Source organism: Acanthopagrus latus, chromosome 13, assembly GCF_904848185.1.
Source record: "Acanthopagrus latus isolate v.2019 chromosome 13, fAcaLat1.1, whole genome shotgun sequence".
Lineage (NCBI taxonomy): Eukaryota > Metazoa > Chordata > Actinopteri > Spariformes > Sparidae > Acanthopagrus > Acanthopagrus latus.
In genome coordinates, this window is record NC_051051.1 from 3,334,683 (window position 1) to 3,361,469 (window position 26,787).

At 43.2% G+C, this 26,787-nt stretch overlaps 3 protein-coding genes across 8 annotated transcripts; 1 reads left to right on the forward strand and 2 right to left on the reverse strand.

Annotated features, from left to right (window-relative positions):
* Positions 1-412: 412 nt before the first annotated feature.
* sdf2 (stromal cell-derived factor 2) lies at positions 413-4,107 on the reverse strand. The gene is made up of 3 exons (XM_037118813.1): positions 3,860-4,107; positions 2,667-2,863; positions 413-1,659 (listed from the first exon to the last, which is right to left on the reverse strand). The coding sequence occupies exons 1-3, from the start codon at positions 4,044-4,046 to the stop codon at positions 1,360-1,362; spliced, it is 684 nt and encodes a 227-aa protein (XP_036974708.1). The 5' UTR covers positions 4,047-4,107; the 3' UTR covers positions 413-1,359.
* Positions 4,108-4,372: 265 nt separating this feature from the next.
* Positions 4,373-19,853, forward strand: supt6h (SPT6 homolog, histone chaperone and transcription elongation factor). 2 transcript variants are annotated; one of them, XM_037118805.1, is made up of 37 exons: positions 4,373-4,542; positions 5,758-5,868; positions 5,959-6,129; positions 7,745-7,818; positions 7,936-8,116; positions 8,252-8,333; positions 8,556-8,811; positions 8,953-9,054; positions 9,147-9,260; positions 9,380-9,469; positions 9,586-9,728; positions 9,851-9,996; positions 10,105-10,212; positions 10,305-10,585; positions 10,679-10,833; positions 11,516-11,711; positions 11,887-12,026; positions 12,150-12,267; positions 12,354-12,430; positions 12,522-12,657; positions 12,785-12,922; positions 13,119-13,286; positions 13,373-13,500; positions 13,625-13,832; positions 14,064-14,211; positions 14,407-14,549; positions 14,743-14,883; positions 14,980-15,175; positions 15,331-15,476; positions 15,750-15,842; positions 15,975-16,088; positions 16,198-16,322; positions 16,646-16,758; positions 16,851-16,928; positions 17,027-17,205; positions 17,425-17,732; positions 17,955-19,853. In XM_037118805.1, the coding sequence occupies exons 2-37, from the start codon at positions 5,769-5,771 to the stop codon at positions 18,145-18,147; spliced, it is 5,289 nt and encodes a 1,762-aa protein (XP_036974700.1). In that variant the 5' UTR covers positions 4,373-4,542; positions 5,758-5,768; the 3' UTR covers positions 18,148-19,853. The 2 variants fall into 2 exon arrangements, with proteins under 2 accessions (XP_036974700.1, XP_036974702.1); XM_037118807.1 differs by lacking the exon at positions 4,373-4,542 and adding an exon at positions 4,628-4,735.
* rab34b (RAB34, member RAS oncogene family b) lies at positions 19,574-26,752 on the reverse strand. 5 transcript variants are annotated; one of them, XM_037118809.1, is made up of 12 exons: positions 26,604-26,752; positions 26,081-26,305; positions 25,604-25,822; positions 24,467-24,558; positions 23,853-23,918; positions 23,078-23,179; positions 22,458-22,522; positions 22,312-22,363; positions 22,138-22,223; positions 21,856-22,005; positions 21,618-21,725; positions 19,574-20,792 (listed from the first exon to the last, which is right to left on the reverse strand). In XM_037118809.1, exons 3-12 carry the CDS (start codon positions 25,649-25,651, stop codon positions 20,731-20,733), a joined length of 831 nt encoding a protein of 276 aa, XP_036974704.1. In that variant the 5' UTR covers positions 25,652-25,822; positions 26,081-26,305; positions 26,604-26,752; the 3' UTR covers positions 19,574-20,730. The 5 variants fall into 5 exon arrangements, with proteins under 5 accessions (XP_036974704.1, XP_036974705.1, XP_036974706.1 ...); XM_037118810.1 differs by having other exon boundaries at positions 26,081-26,240; positions 26,604-26,696; XM_037118811.1 differs by having other exon boundaries at positions 26,081-26,207; positions 26,604-26,689.
* Positions 26,753-26,787: the final 35 nt, after the last annotated feature.

The following is a 26,787-nucleotide window of genomic DNA, read 5'->3' on the forward strand; positions in this document are numbered from 1 at the left end:
TCCTGACATAGCAGAGGAAATTTACTCAAACATTAGCTCTGTGAAAACAATGGCTCCTACCATTTTTCAGGAGAGGGGCTTCACTATTAAACAGGTTTTAATCTGTTCAGGCAGCAATAAATACAAAGTTTATTTTGTTGTTTTAATGACTAATGCTGAGTATTTTGGTTTACAATAAAATCTGAGCATCATGAACATGATGCAACTGGGCCCCATTTAACGTTAACGTTCTCCTTATGGCTGACTGACTTTATAAACATTATCCACACTGTTGTTTCGCTTTCATTTCAGAATTTATAAATGCAGTATCAGGGGAATCAGTGATGCTTCATGTGAGAGTGGCCAGATAATAAAACAGTTTTTTACCAATTAAAAAAGCAGAATGTCTACATATAAAGAAATCACACGCTGATTACTGGTATGCATAAAAAAACACTTTAATATGAGGTATTCATTGGATGTTTGTAGCTCACATGAACCTCTGGACCTAAGAGTTGATCTAACACATGTACATGCACAGACAGCATGAGTTTTATAACACTGCAATTTCTCCCAGAACCTAGAAACAGATCAAACAACAACAATAAACAGCATCCAGTTCAACAATGTGCATTAAAACAACACCTCAAACTGGTTATTTTCTCATGTCAGTTAGAGTGGGAGACTTTATATGCAATACTGAATCGGACTTAAAGAAAGGAGAAAAAAGGTAATTTGACATAGTAACACTGCATGTTGGGTAGAATATGGCTTACAAATACCATAAAAACACATTCAAACTCTCATGTTTCCAAAAGTTTAAAAGGCTCCACAATGTAAACACCTATGACTTCTTAAAAAAGAATAAAGGCACAAGTGTAACAATGTTTTTTTTTTTTTTTTAGTCCAGCAAAACACAAGACTCACAAGATGACTTGAGTGTACCAATTCACAAAACCTGCGCTGCCTTCTGCAATGTAGTGTGACTGCTGATAGCACAATAAATAACAGCTGAGAAGAACGCGTCTTCTTGGATGTAAAGTGTCACAAACTGTATTTCAAAAGATGCATTTCAATACATGTTAAGGCTATTCAGATGCTGTTAGCCGTCTGGGAGTAGCTGCTGGATCGGTGAGGATTCAAGTAGTGTTTCCTACAACACAATGAATGTGAGAGAGGTTGCTGAGGATTGAAAAGATGAAGTCGTTGTACCCTGATTCATGACAGACTTTGGCACAGTCTCGTGAAAAGATGGTGTAAAAGTTACTGAATGAGAAAGACGAGACAAGAAAAGGGGAAACTGCGGGTACAGAGGTAGGAATACAGCGGTAGACAGACAGAACAATGGGAGGTGACTGAAGCAGAGAAGAGAAGTCAAGGTCAGAACTCTGTGTGTGGGTGACTGTAGTCTCGGCTGCCCAGTGGAATCTCACTGGGCTTCATAAAGATGCCCTCCATGGTCTTCCAGAGGCTGTGCTGGCTGGGGCCCGACATGGCGTGAACTTCCCTCTGACCGTGGATCGGCCGTCCATACTGCTCCCCCGTCACTGACAGCAGCGCATCAGTGGCCTTGTGGCGGAAGCGGACGGCCTCCTCGCGCTTCCATACGGATCCCCCGCACTGAACCGTCCACTCGTCCAGGTGGTCGCCTTCTCCTTCATCACCAAATGCGCTCACCTCCTGTTGACAAGGGGGAAAAAAAGAGTAAAAGCCCAGCATTAGAGGAGAGGATGAGGTGTCTTTGGTTTGTGAAAGGCACAATATATTTGTATGTATGACACTGTTTAAAAGCACCTACTAAAACCTGAGAGTCACATGGCTTGAAACTGACCATTATTATCCAAAACAAGCTCAAACTGCTTACAGATAAATCAAGAATGCCAGTCGGTAGATTACATACCTCCACCAAGGCCCAGTGCTGTTTGTCCTCACTCATATATACTAGCCTCCCAAAGAAGTCAGAATTGTTGTGGTCCCTTTATCCAGATCTGCACCAAATGTAAATAGAGTCTATTCTCCATCCAAGTTTCGTATAAATCTGTTCAGTATTTTTTGTGTGATCCTGACAAACCAACAAATCATCCAACAAATAGACACGGGCAAAGACATAACATCCTTGGCAGAGGTAATAAAGCCGACAGGACTCTCTGTGTCAAGGAGCTTTCCTCACACTGATGCAGCCATCCTGTAAATCAAGCAGTGCCATGAGGCAAGCAGACCTCTTTATTGATTTACACTTTATGAGATGTAAATGGAATCACCACCTTGGTATAGACAGTGTACCAAAATATGACACTTTCTATCATCTCAAGGTAAACATCTTCCAGCCTCATAACACGTTGGATAGACAGCGTTTTCACACGTCCTCAAGAATGGAGAGGTTTTTACTGACCCGCGGCTCTTTTCCTGCAAAGTTCGTGAGTTTCCTGAAGTGTAAAAGCTGCTGTCAACTCAATTGTCGGTCTAGGTTTCACTATGCGTGAAGGGCAACCTCTTGGTATTTTACATCTCTGACAACATTTCAGTAATATGTCATTCTCTCAGTGGCCTTAGCTTGGCAGGGTGCTAGTGAGGCAAAATGTCACGACCATCTTTGAACATCCTTTCTTAACCTCTGCTGGGAGCTGTGATAATCATTTACATAACACGTTTCCTCTCATTCTGTGTGCTTCTCACACACCACCCACCTGGTTAGAGGACAGCGGGGAGGCGAAGTAGTGGCTGTGCAGGTTACGGCCTGTGTTGACATGGGTCAGGCGGATCGTCTGCCCGCACTTGACCGGGGTACCTCGATGACACCGTGTGTCACTCGTCCCTCGAACGCTCCAGTAGCTGTTACTGTCTTCCACTGCAGTCACTCCTGTTACAGACTGCTGCCCGCTACCTGTCACACACACACACACACACACACACACACACACACACACACACACACACACACACACAAAAAAACAAAAACTAGGAATCTGCTAAATATTCTGCCAATTCTCATGTTGTATTTTGAGTACTGGATTTGTTCAACTGAGTAAAATTAGTGACTGTTCAGTTTGACTCTGAACCTGAGGGCTCATGTCAACTTACATCGTTGGTTTAAAGGCTAAAGACACACAACTACAATTTAATGTGTGGTACAACTAATTTATAACAACAGAGCCCCTGACTGTTTTATCTAGACTAACTCCCCTTTGTTGAGTTAGCAGCATTTCTATTACAGTAGAGCTAATTCGTAATAACTCAAACTTAAAAAGAGGTTACTATGTTGATTAAGAGTAAAGATATGTAGAAAGTAGTACAGCAAAGTAATAGATAGATAGGTTATTATAACTGCAATTATAATATTAATGGTTTATTGCTTGTATATTTGCAAGAGAATCACATTAAGACATTTTAAATGTACTTAAATAAACTAATCAAGCATATATATGGTGATATAAAGTGTACAAAACATACTTGAGGTTGTTACACTTTAGCACATAAAAGTACACAAAATAAAATTGTACATTTCTATAATTTACTAGGAAATAAACAATAGTATGAAACGTATGCTAGGATTTAACATACGTAGCATTTGTCTGTGTATTATATATCTATATTTTTTCACAAGGAAAGTGTTCATTTTTCTTCACCTTTAAATATTTGATAATAAAAAAAATATCAGCTAAAACAGGCCACACGTCATCCATCCTGGGCGCGTGTCGCTGTTTGACAGGAGTCAGCACTGATTACATGTCACAGTGACTCAGGTAATCACTGACATGTGTTTTACACCCAGCCACGCAGTTTTAGTTCCATGTGCAGGTGAAGGTAGATGAAGCTAATGTAGAAAGTCAAGCTAGCTGTTTACTAAAGCCGAGTAACGGTTTAATGACAGGAAACTCACCAGAACCGTAGCGTACGTCGTGCGAGTGTAGTCTGACATTGTGCTTTATGTTTAACAGTTTAACGACAGATCCGCACGTCACAAAGCTCAGCTCGGTGCCGAGTGACAGCCCGAACACACAGGACAACAGTAACACTAGAAGCGCCGGTGGAGAGTGTGGAAGAACAGCACAGATTAAGCCACCCATTCCTCCTGCAACCCCGAGCAGCCGCCGATGCCTCTCTGAGATTTGTATTGTTTTTCGCTACGTCATTGAAGTGGCATCGTTTGCCAGTGTGACGCTCGGGACACAGCGCCCCCAGCGGCTCGGAGTGGGAACTGCAAGCCGTTTATTTATTTATCTTTTGTTGCTTTAAATTGGGTTTATTTGGCCTCGCTCTGCTGCATGTTGACATTTATTACAATATAATTAAATCCACCTTGAAAAATCAAATGTGTATATATATTTCGTACTCGTGTTTAGTAGTTTGGTTGTGTGTAGAATCAAGGTGAACCAGCAGGGGGCGTCACCTTGAGAGTGTTCGGGATGGGAAGTTCCCTCACCGCATCCCGGAATTGTGTTCACGCCGCTTGTTCTCGGCCATTTTTTTTTTACAAGTACAAGCTCCCCCCCGAAACACAAAACACAACACAATCCGTCATTATTGCAATCATTTACGGGATATACCGCCGCAGCCAGACGTGTAAGTCCAACTTCTCCGCGGTCGTTTGCGATCTGAAGATTGTGCTTCTTCGCTCCGGGCCGTTAACGAGCTAATGCAGTTGGATGTTGTTGTTTGTTGCAGCTAATGCTAAGCTAAACTAGTGACATGCTATAGCATTAACTACCGTTAGACTGCGAAGTTGGTTCCGAGGCCTTGGCTTATTTCTACAGCAGTGGGTTTGGTTCGGCTTTTCTATCGTTGTCGATACACGTTTCGCGTGTATAAGAAAGATAATATTTGAAATGTGAAATGAAATGACAGCTATTTAGCAAGATACCGCTCGTTAGCTAACTAGCATCGCTGGCTTGTGTTAGCCAGGTTCTTGGTTGCTAGCTCACCTGGATGGTAATGTTAGCTAACGGTATTAACTGTAAATCACAAGATAATGTAAACTTTTGTTTAGGGGCCGCTTATGTGCCAACTTAATTAAATCATTTTTGATAACACTGGCGAAAGTTAACTGGATTGTAAGCAAGCTGTGTGTTTGTCGTGTCTGTCCATGTTGTGTCTGTGTGCGCATTGCGACAACGTTGAGGTTAGGTGTAGCCTTCTTTATTGAGCTCAATGGCTGCTGTTATATCACTGGTAAAATGCTAATACCATCACCAGGTTTCATAGAGATGTGAACATACAATATTTCTCATTATGTTTGATTAGTTTAACGTCGTTTGGGTAATGTACCTGATCAATTTTGGATGTATTTCTAAAGGAGTTGCCATCATGTGTTCCGGCGGGTCGGGTATTGTCATCTTTTGTCATCATCAGACAATTTATTAAAGAACCACATGTACCTGTTATAAACCCAGCGTAACACTTAGTACTTCTATTCACGCAGATATGCGGAGGAGAAACTCATGTTTTATTGTCAAACATTGCACAAACTTGGCTGGGTTTTGGACAGGTCATGTTGGTGATAATAGTTGATTTATAATATGTTCGAATGTAATACTTGTAGGAATATACATTAAATACTGCCGGACAGTGTGAAAGAAATTAGTTATTCAACTTTAAAGCAAGTTAAAGTGGAAGTGACCATGAGTTATCAGGATGTTAGTCAGAATTGGAATTACAGGTGAATGTGTGTGATATTGTCTGTGTCTGGCATTTATATTTCTAAGTGGCTCTTGGAGAAACAGAGTAAAGCTTTGCTGATGCTGTTAAAATTCACTAACAGCACCTTGCTCTTCTTCTCAGGATCGGCAGTCATGTCGGACTTCATTGAGAGCGAGGCCGAGGAGTCGGAGGAAGAATTTGATGAGAAAGACCTAAAGCCTAAAAAGACCCAGAGGTTTATGGAAGAAGATGGTGAGACTTGAGTTACTTTAGCTCTGAGTATCACATGTCAGAGGAGGGGTTTTGTGATGTGTGGAGCGCTCATCTGTCATGTGTCCTCAGATGAAGAGGAGGAAGACAACACAGAGGACCAGGATGAGCAGGGAAATCTACGCGGACTCATTGATGATGGAGACGAGGAGGAGCCGGAGGAGGAAGAGGAGGCTCAAAAGAGTGGGAGTGCAGCGGGCAGTGACTCAGAAGAGGAAGTGAGGCATCGACGTAAAAAGCGCAGTAAGCTCATCAGGTGTTTTTTAAAGGGGTGCAACCTCTATACCATGTATATTTGCAGGTTGTTGTTAGTTTAAAGAGGTTGCAAATGGAGATGCTGCACTGGAACTCTACAGTACGTGTTTGAGCCTGTTCCCATGCACACGCTTCCTCATTCCCATCAACCTCTACAGGCACTAAATCAAAAAGAAACAGCCCCCTAAAAACTCATTCACTCTATGAGGGGTCATTATAAACTGGCTGGCCCCCTTCGTTGTTTTCCCTTTTACTTTCATATTCTGCGAATGAAGACTGATTTCTGAGTTTGATCAGTCAGACCTGTCTGATTTATGGACTTGTTAATGTTACCTGGTCAGCCAGTAGAGGGAAAGCAGCATTGTCACGTTATTCTTAACAGAAGGGAAAATGGCAAAGTAGGCATAATATGATGGCTTTAGAATAATTACACCATATTCTAAGCAAAAACTAAACTAAACCATTGTTTAGATTTATTTTCTGTAAACTTTGCTCTCCTCAAGCTGTTTGTCTGCCACAGGGCTCGACTGACTGGCAGCCTGGCGCCATTTCTAGCTGCTCTCATGTCTTTATTATAGATGAAATCAATTAATAAGCTCAGTTATGATCCTGTGTTGGTGGTAGTTGTGATTTTTAGGAAAACTGAAACAATTCAGCTTTCATCAGCAGCCCCACCAACAGTAACACTACTTGGCAGAAAGTTGTCTGTTTCCATATTAATGTAACTTGGTCCCTTAGAAATTTCTTAGAAAATCAGTTTGCTTTTCATATTTAATCAGTGCTTTCAGTTTATTCAACCATGTAAGTGGCAGATGTTGGATGCTGTCTGACTGTCACGGCATGTGCGGTGCATTAGCATGCATATTAGAGCAAGATGTTTAAATCCGCAAGGTCGTATTTTAGTTTATTACAGATGCTGTAAGTTGGCATGTTTGTACATAATGGCAGATAAATTACTGATAAAAACTGCGTCACTTCACAATTACTGAAGTCTTGTATAAGTCAGGGTATATTTTGTATTCATTGTAATATTTTCACTGCACTGCATGAGATTCCCCTTTACTTTTGTCTCATAATTTTTTAGCATTAAACGTAAAAAAGGGAACTCTAAACTGCTTCTGGATCAGGTCCTGAGTGTTAAGGTCACGTTTCAAGATGTATTGCCAATCTGTTTATTGCAATTACATGTTACAGAATTTAATGAGTCCCTTCTGTGCTGGATGGTAGACATTAAAGTGAGATGATGTACGTTTATGATAGTCAGAACAGACATTGAACGTATTTCTGTCACCTGTAAGGCAACAGGTTGTCTTCGCTTTACTTCCTCTGCTTTCAGCTCCATATGTTGTGCAGCCAGATGTAACAATTATGTGGTTGATTAACCTGGACAGATGCTGCCTGATGTTAGTTCTGTGCCAGTATGGTGTATAATCTCCCCTCATATTTTTGCGTTCTTATCAAAGGAAGTGACTGCGTTGTTTCAGCCGCATTTGCCGTTTTCTGATAATCATTTTGAACAAAACAAAGGCTCTGTTTTTACATTGATAGAAATGTAACATGTCTTGAAGTTGTCTTCCCTGACGAAGAGTTTTTCTCTCTGCAGACTATGATGACTACCTGGATGATGATGATCTTGACCTCATTGAGGAAAACTTGGGTGTTAAAGTGAAAAGGAGGGTAAGAATCACTGTATTCTCATTTTTCAGCCTCTGGCAGATGTTCATGTCATCTGTGCACACTCGAAATTGTAAAAAAATTTAAGCTAGCTCTGCTGATGCTTCTGTTGTCTCACAGAAGAAGAAATATGAACGCGTGAAAACACTTGACGATGACGAAGAAGATGATGATGAGAAGGACATGATCGCAGATGAGATCTTTCATGGGGATGGAGATGGCGATCTGGAGGACGGCGAAGCTGTCGATGAGCCTGTGCATCATGGGGATGAGGAGGAAGACTTGGAGGACGAGGAGTCAGGTAGGCCAGGTTTAAGGGATTGTTAGATCCGTCTTGGAATGTCCTAAAAACAGAGATATAACAGAGGAATGTAAACTTTATAAATGATGGGGTATAGAATTCATCAGTTTTTAAACTTGTGCTTTTTTCCAACAGATATAGATGATTTTATCGTGGATGATGATGGCCAACCAATCACCAAAAAGAGGGGCAAGAAGTTCTCAGGATATACGGATGCGTGAGTGACGTAATTTATACAGAAAATCTTGAGGTGTCTGTCGCCTGAAAAATGTCGTATTGTAGGGCAAGAAAATTGTTTTTGCCTCCGTTGTGAATATCACCCTCATTCATCAAGTTACAGTATCGATGTATGAAAGTAAACAATGAGACAATAAAACAAACTGGCGAGCTGCTTTACATGTGGTAATAGAAACATGTTTCACTGTTGCTCGTCCCACAGAGCCCTCCAGGAAGCCCAAGAAATCTTTGGTGGCGACTTTGACTTTGCAGACTTTGATGTAGATGCTTGCGACCTGGCTGAGGAGGAGGAAGAGGACCAAGATGAAGAGGGATGGGACCGCCCCAAGAAGCAGACTAAGAGGAGGCAAGGCAGGAAGAGCATCTTTGAGATCTACGAGCCCAGCGAGTTGGAAAGTAGTCACATGACTGACCAAGACAATGAGATCCGCACTACGGACATGCCTGAAAGATTCCAGGTGTGTGTTTGTCAACGTTATAGATAACAGTGATGTTTATGCGGTTGTTAAATTCTTAACTTTTTAAATTCTGTTGACTCTGTTTAGCTGATGGTGTTTCTCTGACTATCAGTCGTCCTGATTTCGTTCTCTGTCGTACAGTTACGATCCATCCCTGTGAAACCTGCTGAGGATGATGAGCTGGAGGAAGAAGCAGAGTGGATCTTCAGACATGGCTTCTCCACTCTTACTATCTCCATGCAGGTACGACCTCTGACAAAACATACTCAGGAAAAACCCACAGAGAATTCCCCAAAAGGTTGATGATCTGGGGTTTTTTTTGGTTCCCTAAACAGGAGAGCACAGATTATCTCGACAGAGGGACAACCACAAACTTCAGCAGGAAAGGCCCCAGCACAATTGCAAAGATTAAAGAGGCCCTCAACTTCATGAGGAATCAACAGTTCGAGGTAGAGAACGCTCACTAAACCATATGATGAATTCTCTTAGTCTGTTTCCTTAGACTGAGGCGAATCTCTCTGAAATTTATACATTATGGTTTTAAGAATAACCTTTTTTTGTTTGCCAGGTTCCATTCATAGCTTTCTACAGGAAAGAATATGTGGAGCCAGAACTCAACATTAATGACTTGTGGAAGGTCTGGCAGTGGGATGAAAAGGTAAAGTCAGTTTTGCTCTTTTTCCAGAAGGAATATTACTTCAGATGTTATCATATGGGCCTGCATAGTCGACTTCTTGTTTCTTGACGTATGCATTTACTTTCTCTACTCCCCAGTGGACTCAACTGAAGACCAGGAAGCAGAACCTGACCCGTCTGTTTCAGAAGATGCAGTCCTACCAGTTTGAACAGATCTCAGCTGACCCTGACAAACCTCTGGCTGATGGCATCCGACCTCTGGACACCGCTGACATGGAGAGGTACGTCTCACTAATACTGGAGGACTGAGGCTGAAAATGTTGTGACTGCACTAAATGTCCTGAATTTATGATATATCTGCCGTTCTTCTGTTCCATTCACACCTATCTCATCATATTTATAGGCTGAAAGATGTTCAGACTCTTGAGGAGCTGGGTGACGTGTACAACCACTTTCTGCTCTACTATGGCCGAGACATCCCCAAGATGCAGAACGCTGCCAAAGCAAACAAGAAGAGACTGAAAAAGATAAAAGAAGTGTCAGAGGATGGTAAGATGCATGTGACTGATTGGTTCATGCGATTAGATGATGATGAATCATTGAATTGAAACAGTTATTTCAACGAATTGCTACATGACTGATCGGCCGCCTCTTTAGGTGAAGAAGAGGAATTGGAGGTAGAGCAAGAAGAAGAACAGAAAGGACCCGATCTCAAGCTGGCGTCTCGTAGAGATATGTACAGCATCTGTCAGAGCGTAGGACTCGGTTAGTCTCCCTTTGTACCACACGCACATCACTCTCAGCTTCTCTCGCTTGGAAGTACTTCAACTTCTTTTCCTGTTCCTTCCTAACTACAGATGGCTTGGCTAAAAAGTTTGGGTTAACTCCAGAGCAGTTCGGAGAGAATCTGAGAGACAGTTACCAGCGTCACGAAACGGAGCAGTTCCCAGCTGAGCCTGTGGAGCTGGCCAAAGATTATGTTTGCAGTCAGTTCTCCACTCCCGAGGCAGTGCTGGAAGGAACCAGGTACATGGTGGCCATGCAGATCGCTCGGGAACCTCTGGTTAGACACGTGCTCCGACAGACGTTTCAGGAGAGGGCAAAGATCAATATCAAGCCTACGAAGAAGGGCAAGAAGGTATGGACACACAGTGTAATATGCTCTAAACTTGCAGAGATTACTCTTGAGTCCCATTCCTAACCTGTCTTGCCATTTTCCTTCTTCTTGTAGGAGGTAGACGAGGCTCATTTTGCCTACTCCTTCAAGTATCTTAAGAACAAGCCTGTGAAGGAGCTGAATGGGGATCAGTTCCTGAAGATGTGCTTGGCAGAGGACGAGGGGCTGCTTTCCATTGACATCTGTATCGACCTTATAGGGGTGAAAGGGTAAGAACAGTGACAATACTGACATCCTGAAGAGATATCTGTCAGTGAAGTCAGGACAGAATCAGCATATGATGAATAGCCTCAATCCAGACAAAAGGGGTGGGTGGAAAATGTGCTTTACATAAGAACCTTGACTGTAGTTAATAGTGAGTGAAACCAGCATTTGGTACAAAGTATACTGGAGCAAAAGTATGAAAACACCTCTCAGCCCTCTTTTCTATTCATTTAGTTGAGACTTGGTCTTGAATCAGGCACCCACAAATTGGAATCAGATTGTATGATGTGATTTCATGATTATAGGCAAAACAAGGATTATGGAGGCGCGCCACTCACATCAAGTTAGTTTTACTCACACAGACGGGGCAATCATAAATATACAAACACATTACGGTCTTATTATTCCTGTCAGTTTTGCTCATGCACTTTCCTCGGTGATAGAACCATAGATCTGATGTGACTTACCGCTGACCTATTTTCAGCATCTGTATAGACATCCAGCTTGGATGTTGGGGTGTAAGAGGGGATGATAAGTAGGATAGCTCTCCTGAGTTTTGTGTCTTGAAATTTTAAGCTGCTGCTTATGTTTTTATCCACGTCCTTGTCAGAAGAACATGGGGCTTTTGAATTATGACTCCGGTGATATTAAGGCTCTCCTTTGTGTCTCCCCTCTGCTTCTCCTCAGATATGCTGGAGACCAGACGTACTTTGATGAGATCAAACAGTTCTATTACAGGGACGAGTTCAGTCACCAGGTGCAGGAGTGGAACAGGCAGCGAACTTTAGCCATAGAGAGATCTCTCACTCAATTCCTCTACCCTCAGATGGCAAAGGAGCTCAAGAGCAAGCTGCTTGCAGAGTCCAAAGAGAGCATTATCAGGGTAATGCATCATGATGTGTCTGTGGACTTCCTGTGCAGATCAATAATGTATGATTACAATTAACAGACTGTTACCACATGCTTCATGTTTTCAAACATCCTTAAACAACGTGTGTCTGATATATTTTTTAACCTCAGATCTAATTATAAACTCTGTTCTCTGTTTCTTTTTGTAGTCCTGCTGTCGTCGGTTGTATAACTGGCTCAAAGTGGCGCCTTACAGGCCCGATCAGCAGGTTGAGGAAGATGATGATCTGATGGATGAGAGTCAAGGCAAAGGCATCCGGGTGCTGGGTGTAGCCTATGCACCCAGCAGGTATGTGACCCACAGTGTTTTTTTTCTTCCTCTGATATATCTGTAGCCGACCATGTTAGACCAAACAGTGTTATATGTTTATGTATTAATAAAGTTTCTTACTTCCAAACTTTGTTCTCGCAGAGACACACCAGTCTTCTGTGCTCTGATCAACGGGGAAGGAGAAGTGGTTGACTTCTTGCGTCTGCCCTACTTCATGAAGAGGAGGAATGCCTTCAGGGAGGATGAGAGAGAGAAGAAGGTACAAGCAGAGTGCAGCCGACAGATTTTTCTCTCTCATAGAAAAACATGTTGCATCTATAAGACATTCGTGTGTGTCATCTTCAGGCCCATGACATTGAAAACCTCAAGAGGTTTCTGACCGGAAAGAAACCACACGTGGTAGCTGTCGCCGGGGAAAACAGGTAAATAGCTGATTTCTCTCTCAGTGTGATGGAAAACTACATGGAAGCATTTTGAGCAGTATTCAAGATTGAAAACAATCTGTGTGCACAGAGATGCCCAGATGATCATGGAGGACATCAAGAGGACTGTCAGCGAGCTTGAGCAAGAGTCCTCTTTGCCTGCCGTGGGAGTGGAACTTGTTGACAACGAACTGGCCACGCTGTACATGAACAGCAAGAAGTCTGAGGTAAACACATCACTGGTTTCCTTGTTCAACCCTAACCTAACAACAGAAAGTTCACAGGCTGAGATGTGATCCAGTGTTTCCTTAGCTGCTAATTTTACCTCTGACCCTCTGCTGTCTCTCCATGCAGGTTGATTACAGGGATTATCCTCCCTTGCTGCGACAGGCTGTGTCGATAGCCAGAAAGATCCAAGATCCTCTGATGGAGTACGCTCAGGTTTGCAGCTCGGATGATGATATTCTCTGCCTCAAACTACACCCGCTACAGGTGAGAGACTGACGAATTGGCAGATTACATAGTTTAAAGATAAAAGTCTGGTCACAATCACACAGTGACATATTCAGCCTTGTTTAATAAATTCTGTATCCACCAGTGGCACTGCTTCTCCAAAATCCTGAACATCAGCAGCGATTATTAAAACTTGACCCTGCAGCTTATGTGCGTTCCTCACTTTCGTTCTCAGGAACATGTGGTGAAGGAAGATCTGCTCTGTGCGCTTTACTGTGAATTTATCAACCGTGTCAATGAGGTTGGAGTGGACGTGAACAAGGCCATCGCCCATCCTCACACTCAGAGCCTGGTCCAGTACGTCTGTGGTCTGGGACCAAGGAAGGGCTCCCACCTGCTGAAGGTTTGTGTTAAACCTGCCGTCTTATCTGAAAGTGCAGCGCCCTATCTGCTGATCTGCTCACTGTCATGGTCCTTATATGTGTGCAGATTCTGAAGCAGAACAACACTCGTCTGGAAAACAGAACCCAGCTGGTCACAATGTGTCACATGGGACCTAAAGTTTTTATCAACTGTGCCGGTTTCATCAAGATCGACACAGCATCGCTTGGGGACAGGTCGGTACCTCTCTGGGTTTTTTACACTCTCAGACCATTTAGATGTTTCCCATAGTGAGAATTTAGCCCGTTGTCAGGCTATTTTAAATCATGAGTTTTTTATTCTCTGAAATTTTCCTCACAGTACGGACTCCTACATTGAGGTTCTGGACGGATCTCGCGTCCACCCTGAGACGTACGAGTGGGCTCGCAAGATGGCTGTGGATGCCCTTGAGTATGACGAGTCGGCAGAGGATGCCAACCCAGCCGGAGCTCTGGAGGAGATCCTGGAAAATCCAGAACGTCTCAAAGATCTGGACCTGGATGCCTTTGCTGAAGAGCTGGAGAGACAGGTCAGTGTGTGTGTTTAGGATTTGACTGCAGTGATGTCTCACACATTCGGCTGCCAAAGTAAGAGCCAAATAAAAATATCTCACTGTGCAGAATGCTAATGATATTTAGTCTAGACAAAGACACATCAGACAGCATTGTGTATTTCAGGAGCTGGTAAAGCCAAAGAATCTTAAGCCTTGTTTCACAGCCTCTCACAATCATTGTTTTTCTGTCCTTGTTTGTCCCTGCAGGGTTACGGCAACAAGGGAATTACTCTGTATGATATCCGTGCAGAGCTCAGCTGCAGGTACAAAGACCTGAGAGTTGCCTACAGAGTCCCCAACACTGAGGAGGTCTTCAACCTGCTCACCAAGGAGACTCCAGAGACTTTTTATATTGGTAATACACATTGCACCCAAGTACACACATTTATCTCTCTATGAAAACTTCACCAAAGCTCAATAATATATACATTATTCCTAACCATCAGCCCTGAGCCTGAGACGTGGCTGCAGTAGTCGTAGCGACAGTAGAAATGCAGCTTCAAAGACCACAGGCCGGTGTGGTTGATGTCTTTGCCTCCTTTTCTTCCAGGTAAGCTGATCACCAGTATAGTCACTGGTATCGCTCACCGGCGGCCTCAGGGAGAGAGCTACGACCAGGCCATCCGCAATGACGCTACGGGGCTGTGGCAGTGTCCCTTCTGTCAGCAGGACAACTTCCCTGAACTCAGCGAGGTACCACACACCCGAGTTTCCCTCTTTTGTCAATTTAAAGTTCTCATGAAACAGCTGGTGGAGTGCTGTTTGTTTCAGCATAGTTTCAGCTGTTTCCTGTAAAAAAAAAAAAAACGGGTACAGGTGAAATGTGGAGCAAAGACATATTTGATTAAAATACTAAAATCGTATATGTTTTGTGTTCCTGCTTTAGGTTTGGAATCACTTTGACAGCGGTTCCTGTCCGGGACAGGCCATCGGGGTGCGGTCCAGATTAGATAATGGCGTCCAGGGATTCATTCCAACCAAGTTCCTCAGTGACAAAGTAGTCAAACACCCTGAAGAGAGGGTCAAGGTGAGGTGGTGTTTTTCTTCTGTAAATTTTTCTGATCGATCTGATGACTCATTGTTGCCCATTTCCCTGATTGTTCCTCTTCCACTCTTCCCTCAGGTGGGCATGACGGTTCACTGCCGCATCATGAAAATCGACATTGAGAAATTCAGCGTTGACCTCACGTGCCGCACATCAGATTTGATGGACAAGGCCAATGAGTGGAAGCTCCCCAAGGACAGCTACTACGACTTCGACACAGAAACCGAAGACCAAAAACAGGAGGAGGAGCTCAAGAAGAAACAACAGCGAACACGTGAGTTTAACGACAGGATTACTAAAATAATCAGAGGAGTATGGTACACTGCTACACAGTCTTTACTATAATACACTTTGTTAACCCATAACTTACTTCCACATCACTGTCTTTATAATATTTGCCTGTTCTTTGTGTTCCCCTTTTCTCTCCAGCATATATAAAGCGTGTGATCGCCCACCCCAACTTCCACAATATCAGTTTCAACCAGGCAGAGAAGATGATGGAGACCCTGGACCAGGGTGACTTGATCATCAGACCCAGCAGCAAGGGAGAGAACCACCTCACCGTCACCTGGAAGGTAAGAAATGGATAGAGGCAAACAGCAGGGCAATAAAGGGAAGAATTAAAATGTTACAGCTGAATGGAGGGAGGAGGGAAAAACACGCAGGATAAATAATGATAATAAAGATTTCATAGTGTCGTGGAGGTTGAGCCGGAGCTTCTGACTGGAGAGGAAATAAAAAACACTATCAGTAGATTATAAAAAAGCAAATCAGGACATTTGTATGTAGCCATTTAACTTTAATGTCATGAGTTTCATGTTCAAGCCTGACTGTGTGATGCTTGGCAGGTGGCTGATGGTATCTACCAGCACGTGGACGTGAGAGAAGAAGGCAAAGAGAACGCCTTCAGCTTAGGGCACACTCTCTGGATCAACAATGAAGTAAGACCAGTCTTTCTCCTTTCTTTCTGTTTTGAATCATCTTGTGCTTCATGATCAAACCGACCGAAAATGGACTGTGAAACATGAGTGTTGTGAAAAGCGTTCTTAAAGAATTCCTTGTGTTCTCTGCAGGAGTTTGAAGATCTGGATGAAATCACCGCTCGGTACATTCAGCCAATGGCGTCATTTGCCCGCGATCTCCTGGGGCACAAGTACTTTCAGGAGTGTCATGGGGGAAGCAAAGAGGTACACATGATTCACTCTACAGTCTGTTTTGTGATCTCTTTAATCTTCTCTATTTCTGCCAGCAGTTGCGCCTCTCACACCTTCCTTTGTCTTATCTTCTCTCTGACAGAAAATGGAGGAGTTATTGGTGAGGACGAAGAGGGAGAAGCCCACTTTTATTCCCTATTTTATTTCAGCTTGCAAAGATCTTCCAGGAAAATTCATACTGGGCTACCAGCCTCGCGGAAAACCACGGTGAGCAGAAGGTTTTTGATCACTCGCTGTAATAAAACCATGAGTAGAAAATGCTGAATAAACAAATTTAAAAAGCAAATGTAAATGTTGCTTTTCCTCAAAGCTGCTCATGCTGTTATAAAAACCACATAAACTGCAGACGATGTTATTCAGTGCTGTTAACATTTTCATGGTGACATGCAAAGGTCCAAAGCTACTACAGAGGCTCATATTTGCAAATCTGAAATTTCCCTATTCACTCCCCCACACAGCTGCTCCACAACCAAGACAGCAACGTCTGCGTACCTGTACAATTTCAACCTGCTGTCTTTTTTCTTTTTTAGAGTCGAGTTTGTGACCATCACCCCCGACGGCTTCCGCTACCGTTCACAGATATTTCCCACAGTGAATGGACTTTTTCGTTGGTTTAAAGACCATTACCAAGAGCCTGTTCCAGGTATGGACGCTTCATACCTGTTGTTTATTGTCCTTATTATGCCGTTTATGTTGTGAGTTATTATCTAACATTGTCTCCCATGTCTCCCAAAGGCATCACTCCCAGCAACAGCAGCCGAACAAGAACACCTGCATCCCTGAACGCCACCCCGGCCAACATCAACATCGCTGGTGAGTCGTGCTCTCCTCCACACACAGATCTACATCTTCAGAATTAGAGCAGTTGTATCACATTTTGCTCTCTCCTCATGTATTCCTCCTTCTTCTAGACTTGACACGGGCTGTCAACGCGCTCCCACGCAACATGACCTCTCAGATGTTCAGTGCCATCGCAGCAGTCACGGGCCAGGGCCAGAACCCAAACACCACCCCCGCACAGTGGGGCTCCAGCCAGTACGGCTACGGAGGCAGCACAGGAGGAGGAGGAGGGAGCTCCTCTGCTTATCATGTGAGTGCAGCTTATAATGATGAAGATGATGATGATGAGGAAGGAAAGAGTTTGTTCTAATGGTAAACATGAAGATTTGTGGAGCATATGTGTGTTTTTTTTTTCATAAATTATGAAGAAAATTACAGGATTAAAAAGCAGTTCGACCCATAACACTCGTCATTTTCTTGTAGAATATGTATTCGCTTTTCTCAGACTACCTTCCTTCCTCCTCTGCAGGTGTTTGCCACACCGCAGCAGCCCATGGCGACACCCATGATGACGCCCAGCTACTCCTACACCACACCGAGCCAGCAGGCCCTGGGCACGCCGCAGTACCCCGGCTCCACCCCTCAGTCCTCGCACTCTCACGCCCACGCTCACCCACACGGAGGCCACCCGTCACACCACGGCCACCACGGCCACCACAGCAGCCACCACGGCCACTCGTCGGGCACACCGTCATCCTCCACCTCATCGAGAGGGCGGACGCCACAGCAGCAGCCGCCGCCGCAGCAGCAGCAGCCGCCACAGCCGCAGCCACCGAAGTAAGTACAGGAGGAAGCGTCGTTACATGTCCTCTACCTTTGTCTTTTAAAATTAGACCTTCTCTCAAGTCCCAGCTGTCAGATTTTCCTTTCACCTCAAAGTCAGGATGTGCAATGTCCGTATGAAACTTTTTCTGCCAGTAGATGGTGCTAAACACACAATCCCTATCATCATTACTAAACCACCCCCCTCTCTCCTCCCTCTCTCCTCCCTCTCCACAGGCCCAGCGGCAGCAGCGCCTCTGCAGTGGATTGGGGCAAGATGGCGGAGCAGTGGCTGAAAGAGAAAGAGGCGGAGGGGCGGAAGAAAGCACAGAGGATGACGCCACGACCGTCTCCCAGCCCGATGATCGAGAGCACCCCCATGTCGATCGCCGGAGACGCCACGCCCCTGCTGGACGAAATGGACCGATAGGACACGCAGGGGGGCGTCGCCACACCCCCCCTACCCAACTCCATCCTCTGTACTGCTTCTCCATCTGGATCACCCTCCACCTTCTGTCCCCCCCCAACTCACCCATCAGTCCTTTCATGCAGCCGAGCAGTAGTCGGAGCCTTCTCCATCTTCACCTCCTGATATTGTAGCTGCAGTTTATCAGTCTGCTATCATGGTTCACCTCCACTCCTTCCTGTCTCCCCATCTCGTCCCCAATGTTTCACCGCCTCACCTGCAGCCAACTCGTCTGGCTGCATAGTATTTTGTATAGTCAGAATAACACTGTATATGTCATGCAGAAACACAGAACAATGACAGAAAAAAATGAAAAACTTGAACTGTCCGACAGCAGTTACATATAGGACATGGACCTACACAGACAAGCTGTCCTACTATCTTTATTATTTTGCGCTTGGTTTTGAGTTTGATCCATGAATGGTTTCGACCGAGGGCCACAGTTACTCTGCCACAACCCGCCTTTCCTCCTTTTACGGTTGGTGGATTGTTTGCAAGCAGTTGCCAAAAGAGCGCTTTGCCAAGCCAATCAGGAAATTTAATTTTTGTATGGAAATGCATCAGAATGAATAAAACCTGTTCTTTTTTTTCCTTTTTCTGTTTGAACATAAAAGCCTCTCACTCTTCACATCTGTCGAAAGCAAACACATCTGTGACAAACACGCCGCGTGTTGAGGCCGATTTGAAAAACAAAAAAAGTCAAATGATTTATCTTGAACATGGATTTCTGCTCGTCGTCTGTCTGCACCGCACGCTGTATTATGATCAGCTGACTGTGTTTTGGCTCCTGTAGATAGCCTCTAATGTATTGTTGACTATCCGAGAGCAACGTGCCACATTCAAGGTAATGTGTTGTTTGTTTTTTTTTCGATGACTTCTGCATCTCTGTGAAGTCAGTTCATGTTTTAAAGGAATTGATTTTAGTAACAAAACCTAAACAAGCAAAGTGGAAGCATCTCGCCGTGTCGGTCCAGCGCCCACGGCGGTGTCAGAGGGTCATTTTTAAAAGTTATCTTAAATTTGAATCTTGTATCCTTAATGTCTGCGGTTCAGTGAGTATTTCACTTTTTTGGACATGTGGTAATGATACTTGCCTCCTTGTGGGATGTGATCTCCTCAGACACAGCCGCTGCAGTTTGAGTCCCAGACAGTATCAACAGTTTAAACGATGATGTTTCAGTGTCAGATCTCTTAACACTATCAGCAGAAGATATATTAAACTGATGTCCCGCTGTGTTTATACTCCTAACTCTGTATAATACTCCCAATTGCACGCAGCTCTTTCAGTAAAATTAATATTTGTCGTTAAAAACGCATTGAATCTCTTTCGTGATCGTCATGCAGCAGTTTCTCGGCCACTCTGCGTCCCTCGACTCGTGCATTCAGTTTGTTTTTTTTTTTTTTGCCACAGTGTAAACAAGCAGAGCTGGTATTCAATGGTGTGCTTCATTCTGCAGTGTGCAAAAGTATCATGGTCCCATAATACCTATATTGTTTTAAATAAGTATGGTTTTTGAGTACTCGGTTTTACGTCTCCTGCCAGGTTAAGATACTGCGTCTTCCTCAGCGAGGCTGTGATCGGTTCTCGGCAGATGGAGGAGAAATGATGTCTCTGGCACTGCTGATGACCTTTTCTACCTGTGATCCCTTTAATAAAAGTGTTCATATTATACACTCTTGTTCAGAGTCTTGTTCGTACTGATTTGGGAAACAAGCCGGCGCTCTGAACACGTGATGTGCGTCTGATTGTGTGCGTGCGTTTCTTCACGGTAGAAATTATGATTCGCTGGGAGAAAGAATGTGAAGAATTCACCAAGTTTTCTGCTGTTTACACTGTTTTATTTCAACACAAGGGCAACACAGTGATCAAAACCAGTTTATTTACAATTGTATAAATGTTAAGTATATTTCTGTTTGAAAGCATAAGCAGGCTCATTAAAACACACATTCCTTCCTCCTGTCTGACCCGACTTGAGTGGGTTAATCAGTTAGCCTCAGATGTAACGTGCTGCTCTTTTCTGTCCCAGCAAACAATCCCTCCTTTTTTAACATCATGAGAACCCTTATGTCAGCGGAGAGCGATGCATTGTGGGTATGAGCGCGGTCATGGGAGCCAGCGTACGCATCACATTAGCAGCAGAGACACATGACGCTGAGGAAACCAAACAAAAATGCATTAGAGCCGGTGCTGACATTTTGACCAGCAAGCAGAGAAACATGTTGCTTCAGACAGAAAGACGGAGGCGTGTTGATTAAAGGGACGACAAGGTGCAGTTTAATAAAAGATGAAGAGGAGAATTATCTTTTGATAAATGTTCACAGAGCGGAGCTGCTCATTCTGCTGACTGACATCTTCACAGCTTCAACTTAAGACTTTATTATGTCAAACTAACTTCCCCTCAGGCCACAAATACAAGATCATTTGGTTGATACGACATTTTTTTTACAAGGTCTAGTTGCTGATATCCACAGTGAGCAAAGCTGAGTTCATGTTTCAGTTCAGTCTCATCTTCAGGGTGCTGTTGTGTTTTAGCTTCAGTCGGAGCATCAGCAGCAGTTGGACTTCCTCTTGCTGGGTGTGTGATTGGCCTCCGTGCTGTCTGTGAGCCCTGTGATGAACACAAACGAAGAATACAAAAAAGTAAAATGATAAAAATGGGCAAAAGCTACGTATTGTCAACAAATCCAATGAAAAATTAAAAAGCAACAATGAAGTAATCCTTCAAATTACATTGTGTACAACCTTCAAATTGTATAAAAACAAAAATTATGCAATAAAAAAATGTAGAATTTAACAGAATATATTATGATTTTAGCCTCATCTTTAATATTTCAGTTTTTAACAACCTTTGTGGCCGATTTTCTGAGTTTACAAAGTGCACTTGAACGCACCGTGAACAGTGTCATGAAAACCTTAAAGAAAATACTTGCCTTTTTTTCTTTCACCTAAAGTTTTATCCAACATGTCTAAAAAAATCCCTTCAATCAGTTTAAAAAGGAAAAATCACATTTTACCTTTACTGCTCACAACTGTCAGATATCTGAGTCAAAAAAACTGGACCGCAGACGACAGATCAGAGGTCGGAAAGATGAACTAACACGTTGATTTTTTTAATATCAAGTTTGCTGACGATGAGAAAAATGTTGTTAAAATAACACAAATTGGTGTTCTAGATGTTTGTGATCTGAGCTGTAGAGGAGCGGGTTTGCTCGGGTTCACAGCTGTCATGAGAAAACTGATTTCCACGCTTCAGCTGCAGCTGGAGGAATAAACCTTGAGAGACTCTTACACACCGAGTTTGATAGACTTAAAAATAAACCACGACTGTCTTCGTCTTCATCTGAAGATACAGGAGGAGAAATTGGGAGCCTAGTGAGCAGATGAATTAATCAACAACATAACTGAATATCGAGATGCTATGAGACCGACTCACTGATGATGTCACCCACGTGCCTCGCGCCGCTCTTCTCCAGCTCGGACAAAACGTTGGCCTCGAAAGTCAGAGAGGCCACGCGGAAGAAGAACTCCCGGACGCCGTCTCCTGGAACCAAACAGAGACGGGAAGAAGGAAGAGGCTTAGTGAGACAAAGAGGAGATTAAACAGAGAATGAAAAGCATAACGATGTGTTCATGTTCATATGTGTGTGTGTGTGTGTGTGTGTGACTCCCACCTGACTTGGCAGACACAGCCCAGTACTCAGCTTTGATTTCCTCTGACAGTCTGATGGCCTCCTCCTCCACCTGAGACAGCTGATCAGGAGACTGAGGAGTGAAACAAACAGACAGAAGTGAGGAAATCTTCAGGCCGTCGCTCAGATATTCTGAAAAAAAAAAACGTCAATTAACCGAGGAGATGATTGGCAAAGCTCATTTTCACATTCGTGGTTTTATTTTGGGTTCCTACTAGAACAGGATTATGTGCTTTAAGGCTCAAAAAAACAGCTCAAATTCACCCACACTGAGGTCCTTCTTGGTGCCGACGAGGAACAATAAAACACTGGACGGGTCGTTTTCCTTCATGGCGTCCTCCAGCCACTGCCTGCACACACACACACACAAACACACACTTAGTCTTCAAATGGCATTTAAATGGTATAATAATGAGATTGTAACGATGTGTTCCTTACCTGGCGTGTGCTAAAGAGCTCACACTGCTCAAGTCAAACACCACTATGATGGCTGGAGGAAATGAACACACAAACATTGTAAACACAACAACAACACACACAAACAGAGAGCGTGATGAGGAGGACAGAGACTGAGCATCATTCACCTTGTGCTCCTCTGTAATATGTTGACGCGATGCATTTGAAGCGCTCCTGACCGGCCGTGTCCCACCTGAAACAGATCAGACGCAGAGAGAAGACGGCTGTTACGGCATCTTCAGGTTTTTATTTTGAAAAGAAAAAAGCATGCTGATCTGTCAACAGAACAGAGGCGGGGCGTGCCACACTGGTGTGATGTCGGCCCAAACGAATATCCAATGAAAGAGTCCGATCATGTTGCAGATGTGGAGATTATTTGCAGAGTTCGTTAAATGTCCCGTGCAGCCTGTCCTGTCTTTCTGGGTAATAACCCTTTAAATCACATTACCTCCACACATGTGCACTTACATGCAGGACCAAAGCCAGCAGGAACAACTTGTCATTTAAGGCACTTAAAGAGTTTAAGGCACAAGCTAATGAAATCTACAAGATGTTGGATAACCTCAGAAGTGGGTATATATATATAATCATGTGATTGGGTCTAACTTTAGACCAGACACTGTATGTGGCCCAATGAAGAGCAGGCGGCATTAAACAGCTTGTTGACTTGATCTTGTTTTGATCAGTCATCTGTTCAGGACTCAGTCTGTGAACTGAGTGTGTTTCTGTGGTGCAGCGCCGTACGTACAGCTGCAGACTGAAGGGAACGCCGAGCACCTCGAAGCGCTCCATCTCAAAGTCCACCCCGATGGTCGCTTTGTAGTTCTTGTCAAACACGCCCTTACGAAACCTGACGGGAACAAGAGAAGTGAACTACAGCCACCGACAGGACGTGAGGGAATGACAGTTTTACTTTTATGACTATTGTGCTGCCCAAATATTAAAGTTAGCATGCTAACCAGCTAGCCTCGGTCCACAGCTCTCCCCTGGCATCCATGCTCCCAGTCTGGACTGCTAACTGCATGGCTAACTGAGCTAACTGAGCTAACGGCAGCCATAGTTAGCAGCGGTTGTGAGAAGTTTACTAAATGAAATAAATGTTCACTGTGATTTTTTTCTTCACAGTAGTATCATGGAAGTCGAATCTAATAAAAAAATGTCCCCTTTTTTCTTTCAGACTCAGAAGTAACTCAGTTAAACAGATTGTGATGATTTGGACCAGCTGTGTGTGTGTGTGTGTGTGCGCGTGTGTGTGACTTTAATTCGTAACATGACAACTTTATTTCACACACATATTTCTTTCAGAGAGACTAAATGTTACTGGTTTAAACATTTTTAGCACGATGTTCAGGGTTTACTGTGTTTTCCTGGAACAAAATCAACATCAGCTGCAGTAAAAACAACTACAGAAGAAACTCTTCATCAAGCAATACAAAAAAATCTTAGCTCAGAATTGAATAAAACATCTAAAAACAGGCACACGATCCTCTGATCGATCTGATCATTCATGACTCGCCTCTCACCTGCTGATTAGACACGTTTTCCCAACCGCGACATCTCCGACTACGATGACCTTGGCGATGTTGAAGCTGCCAACAGGAAGACGAATGTTAAACCTTTCAATATTCAGCATGAGACCCTGTGAATGTTTTATTCTCGCATAACTTTAAATGTGATTCTCCACAAACCAAACATGAGGCACTTAACTGGCCTCTTTCTGCTCTCATCTGAACAAATTCTACAAATCAATGGAAACTCGGTCGTGTGATTGACGGGATGATCATCTGCTCATCCTTCAACATTCATTTACGATCACCAAGTGGAGTTCTACTTAATCGTTTTAACTCGTCACATGCGCTGAGAGTTTGCTTTCAAGATAAATTAATTTCAAACGGAGTCGTCCAAACAATTTGTCTTTCTGTGTACAAACACAAGATCCTTCAAATTATTTCTGATTACAGGAGACAATATCTCAAAGAGGAATCTCCACTGTCACTTAGACTGGGTGAGGAAGGCACGAGGCTGATTTGTTAAAGATAATAAAAATGTGGAGCCTTCGGTCAGATGTGACGGGTGTGGTCAACACAGCAGACACAGCATGACTTAAAGACACGTATCAGAGTGTGTGTGGTCTTACTTCACTGTGCCTGCCTTCTGTACCTGGCACACAGCCTTCACCTGCGGGTGGAAGCCATCTTTGGTGTGCAGCGCTGCATGTGGACTAAAACACTGTGAGGAGAAGTGGGAGGAGGAAACAGCTGATGAGATGAAAGATGATGTGGTTTATTAAAGCAGCTGTACGGGTTTTCGTTTTGTTTGTTTGTTTTATTCAATTATGAATTAAATTTCTCTATATTCCAACAGCAGTCAGTGTTACAGAGTGTTTGGTCAGGAACACGTCTCTCCTGCTCAGGAGGTAAAGGAGACATTTTCTGGTATCCCTGTCCACGTTATCCAATCAGGAGAGAGAACACCTGAAAGAGGCGGTCCTATCTGCTTGTGTGCTGGTGAAGACCGCTGCACATTCGGTTTGGGGCCGCAGTGAGAAAGAAGGTGATTGACAGGACGTTAACTAAAACAACGACAATATATAATATATGAGAAAACAACATACATATTCTCTGATTTCAGCTCTCTATATGTGAACAGGTTGTTGTTCACTGAGTCCTTTACAACAGAACACTGAATATCTTTGGTTTGTGGTCAGAACAAGACATTTATGGACGTCAGCTCAAGATCTCACCGTTTTCTGATGTTTTTGATACCAAACAACAAATCGATCATCGTTGGAGTTAAATATTGAACTTTTTACTCACTAAATGTATTTGTCAACTAGTTACTCTGCAGGCTGCATCAGAGCCAAAGTAGCATATTTTTTAAAATTATTTTATTTCTTATCAGTAATTGCATAAATCAGATTATTACTAGCAGGCTTCTGCTCTGTGCTCAGTGAAAAACATATAACATCGCTGTGAGTTGCAGAAGTTTTCTCCACCTTGGTTGCTGTTTTTCATCTTTTTAAAAATTTTATTCAGCAACCTTTAAAAAAAATCCAGTCTCAACAATTAATGTCACCATGACTGACGCTACAAGGTTCTCTGAGGAGAGCAACATCTCGCCAATTTGCAGAGAGATAACAATGAGACTCCCGATGAGTGTGTCCATCGATGTTAACGTTGTTAGCTGCAATCGAATTACAGTGTGTGTGTGTGTGTGTGTGTGTGTGTGTGTGTGAGTGTGTGTGTGTGTGTGTGTGTGTGTGTGTGTTACTGACCCTTGGGAGATGAGTAATGACCCGGTCCTTCTTCACAGGGGGCAACATGCTGCTGCAGTGGATGGACACACACACACACACACACACACATGCACATCTACAAGCTGCCACTCTCACTGACAGCACACACACTTTTTCATTCAGTATATGAAGACACACACACACACACACACACAAACACACACAGACAGGAAGACACAGTGTCTTCCAACTTTTTCCCTGAAACAGAGCAGATAACAAAAAGGCAGAATGAGACAGTTTGTGGTAAACATTACAGGAAACTGTAGAAAATACAGTTTATTCTAACTACATCTGATAAAGTGTTTAACAGAGTCACATTTCTCTTCTGCAGATTGACGGAATGTGTGGCAGAAACTGAGACTTGTGAAAAAAACATTTTAAAAAAAGAAACTCTGTGATAATAAAAACAGTTTAAATACAGATTTATGGGGGTTTAAGTAAGTTTGACAACTTTACCTGAAGCTGCTGGGAGATAACTTGTTGGAGGATTGAGCGTCCTGGCGGTGGAGATGCGATGTGAAATCCAAAGTGTGTCGAGAAAACTCATCCAGAGCAAAATGACGCTCAGAGCAGCGAAGTGAGTCTCCAGACAGACAAACAGTCAATTAAAGAGACTCTCCATGTCATTAGTGAAGAGAGAGGGAGAAAACAACAGGCAGTAACCTGTCACACAGCGCCACCCTGCGGCCACAGAGGCATTTACTTAACTTACTGATGCTTAATATCTACAAACTGTATGCATGTTTTAATGTTTAATGTTTTAATGATTATTTCCTTTAATTTATACCTCTACAGTTCACATTATGTAGCAACAACATGGGCTATATACATATATAAATATGTCAAAATAATAAAACAATAATATTTCATTTTAAACTCTAAAATAGGACCTTCTGTGCGAGTATGCAGGATTTTTTTAATGCCAAAACTCGATTAAAATGTTGAATTCTTAACAGAATTTTTCTACAAAAACGCTTACCTGGGTCATTCTTCAGCAAGTTTCTATCTATCTATCTATCTATCTATCTATCTATCTATCTATCTATCTATCTATCTATCTATCTATCTATCTATCTATCAGTTGTTTACACTCCGGTACTGCAAGTGGCGACAAATCGCCATTGACGTCCATTTTTTTTTAACTGCGCGCCATAAAAACTAAA

What these genes read in the sequence shown, in the direction of transcription:
- sdf2 (XM_037118813.1), bottom strand. Translation starts at nt 4,046, where the DNA reads ATGGGTGGCTTAATCTGTGCTGTTCTTCCACACTCTCCACCGGCGCTT. An exon ending in CGACGTACGCTACGGTTCTG is followed by an intron (nt 2,864 to 3,859) that starts GTGAGTTTCCTG and finishes TGTGTGTGACAG; the next exon opens with GTAGCGGGCAGCAGTCTGTA. An exon ending in CCCCGCTGTCCTCTAACCAG is followed by an intron (nt 1,660 to 2,666) that starts GTGGGTGGTGTG and finishes CCTTGTCAACAG; the next exon opens with GAGGTGAGCGCATTTGGTGA.
- supt6h (XM_037118805.1), top strand. Translation starts at nt 5,769, where the DNA reads ATGTCGGACTTCATTGAGAGCGAGGCCGAGGAGTCGGAGGAAGAATTT. An exon ending in ACCCTGAAGAGAGGGTCAAG is followed by an intron (nt 14,884 to 14,979) that starts GTGAGGTGGTGT and finishes CTCTTCCCTCAG; the next exon opens with GTGGGCATGACGGTTCACTG. An exon ending in CCACAGCCGCAGCCACCGAA is followed by an intron (nt 17,733 to 17,954) that starts GTAAGTACAGGA and finishes CCCTCTCCACAG; the next exon opens with GCCCAGCGGCAGCAGCGCCT.
- rab34b (XM_037118809.1), bottom strand. Translation starts at nt 25,651, where the DNA reads ATGTTGCCCCCTGTGAAGAAGGACCGGGTCATTACTCATCTCCCAAGG. An exon ending in TCATTACTCATCTCCCAAGG is followed by an intron (nt 24,559 to 25,603) that starts GTCAGTAACACA and finishes TTCTCCTCACAG; the next exon opens with TGTTTTAGTCCACATGCAGC. An exon ending in ATATTACAGAGGAGCACAAG is followed by an intron (nt 22,364 to 22,457) that starts GTGAATGATGCT and finishes CATTTCCTCCAG; the next exon opens with CCATCATAGTGGTGTTTGAC.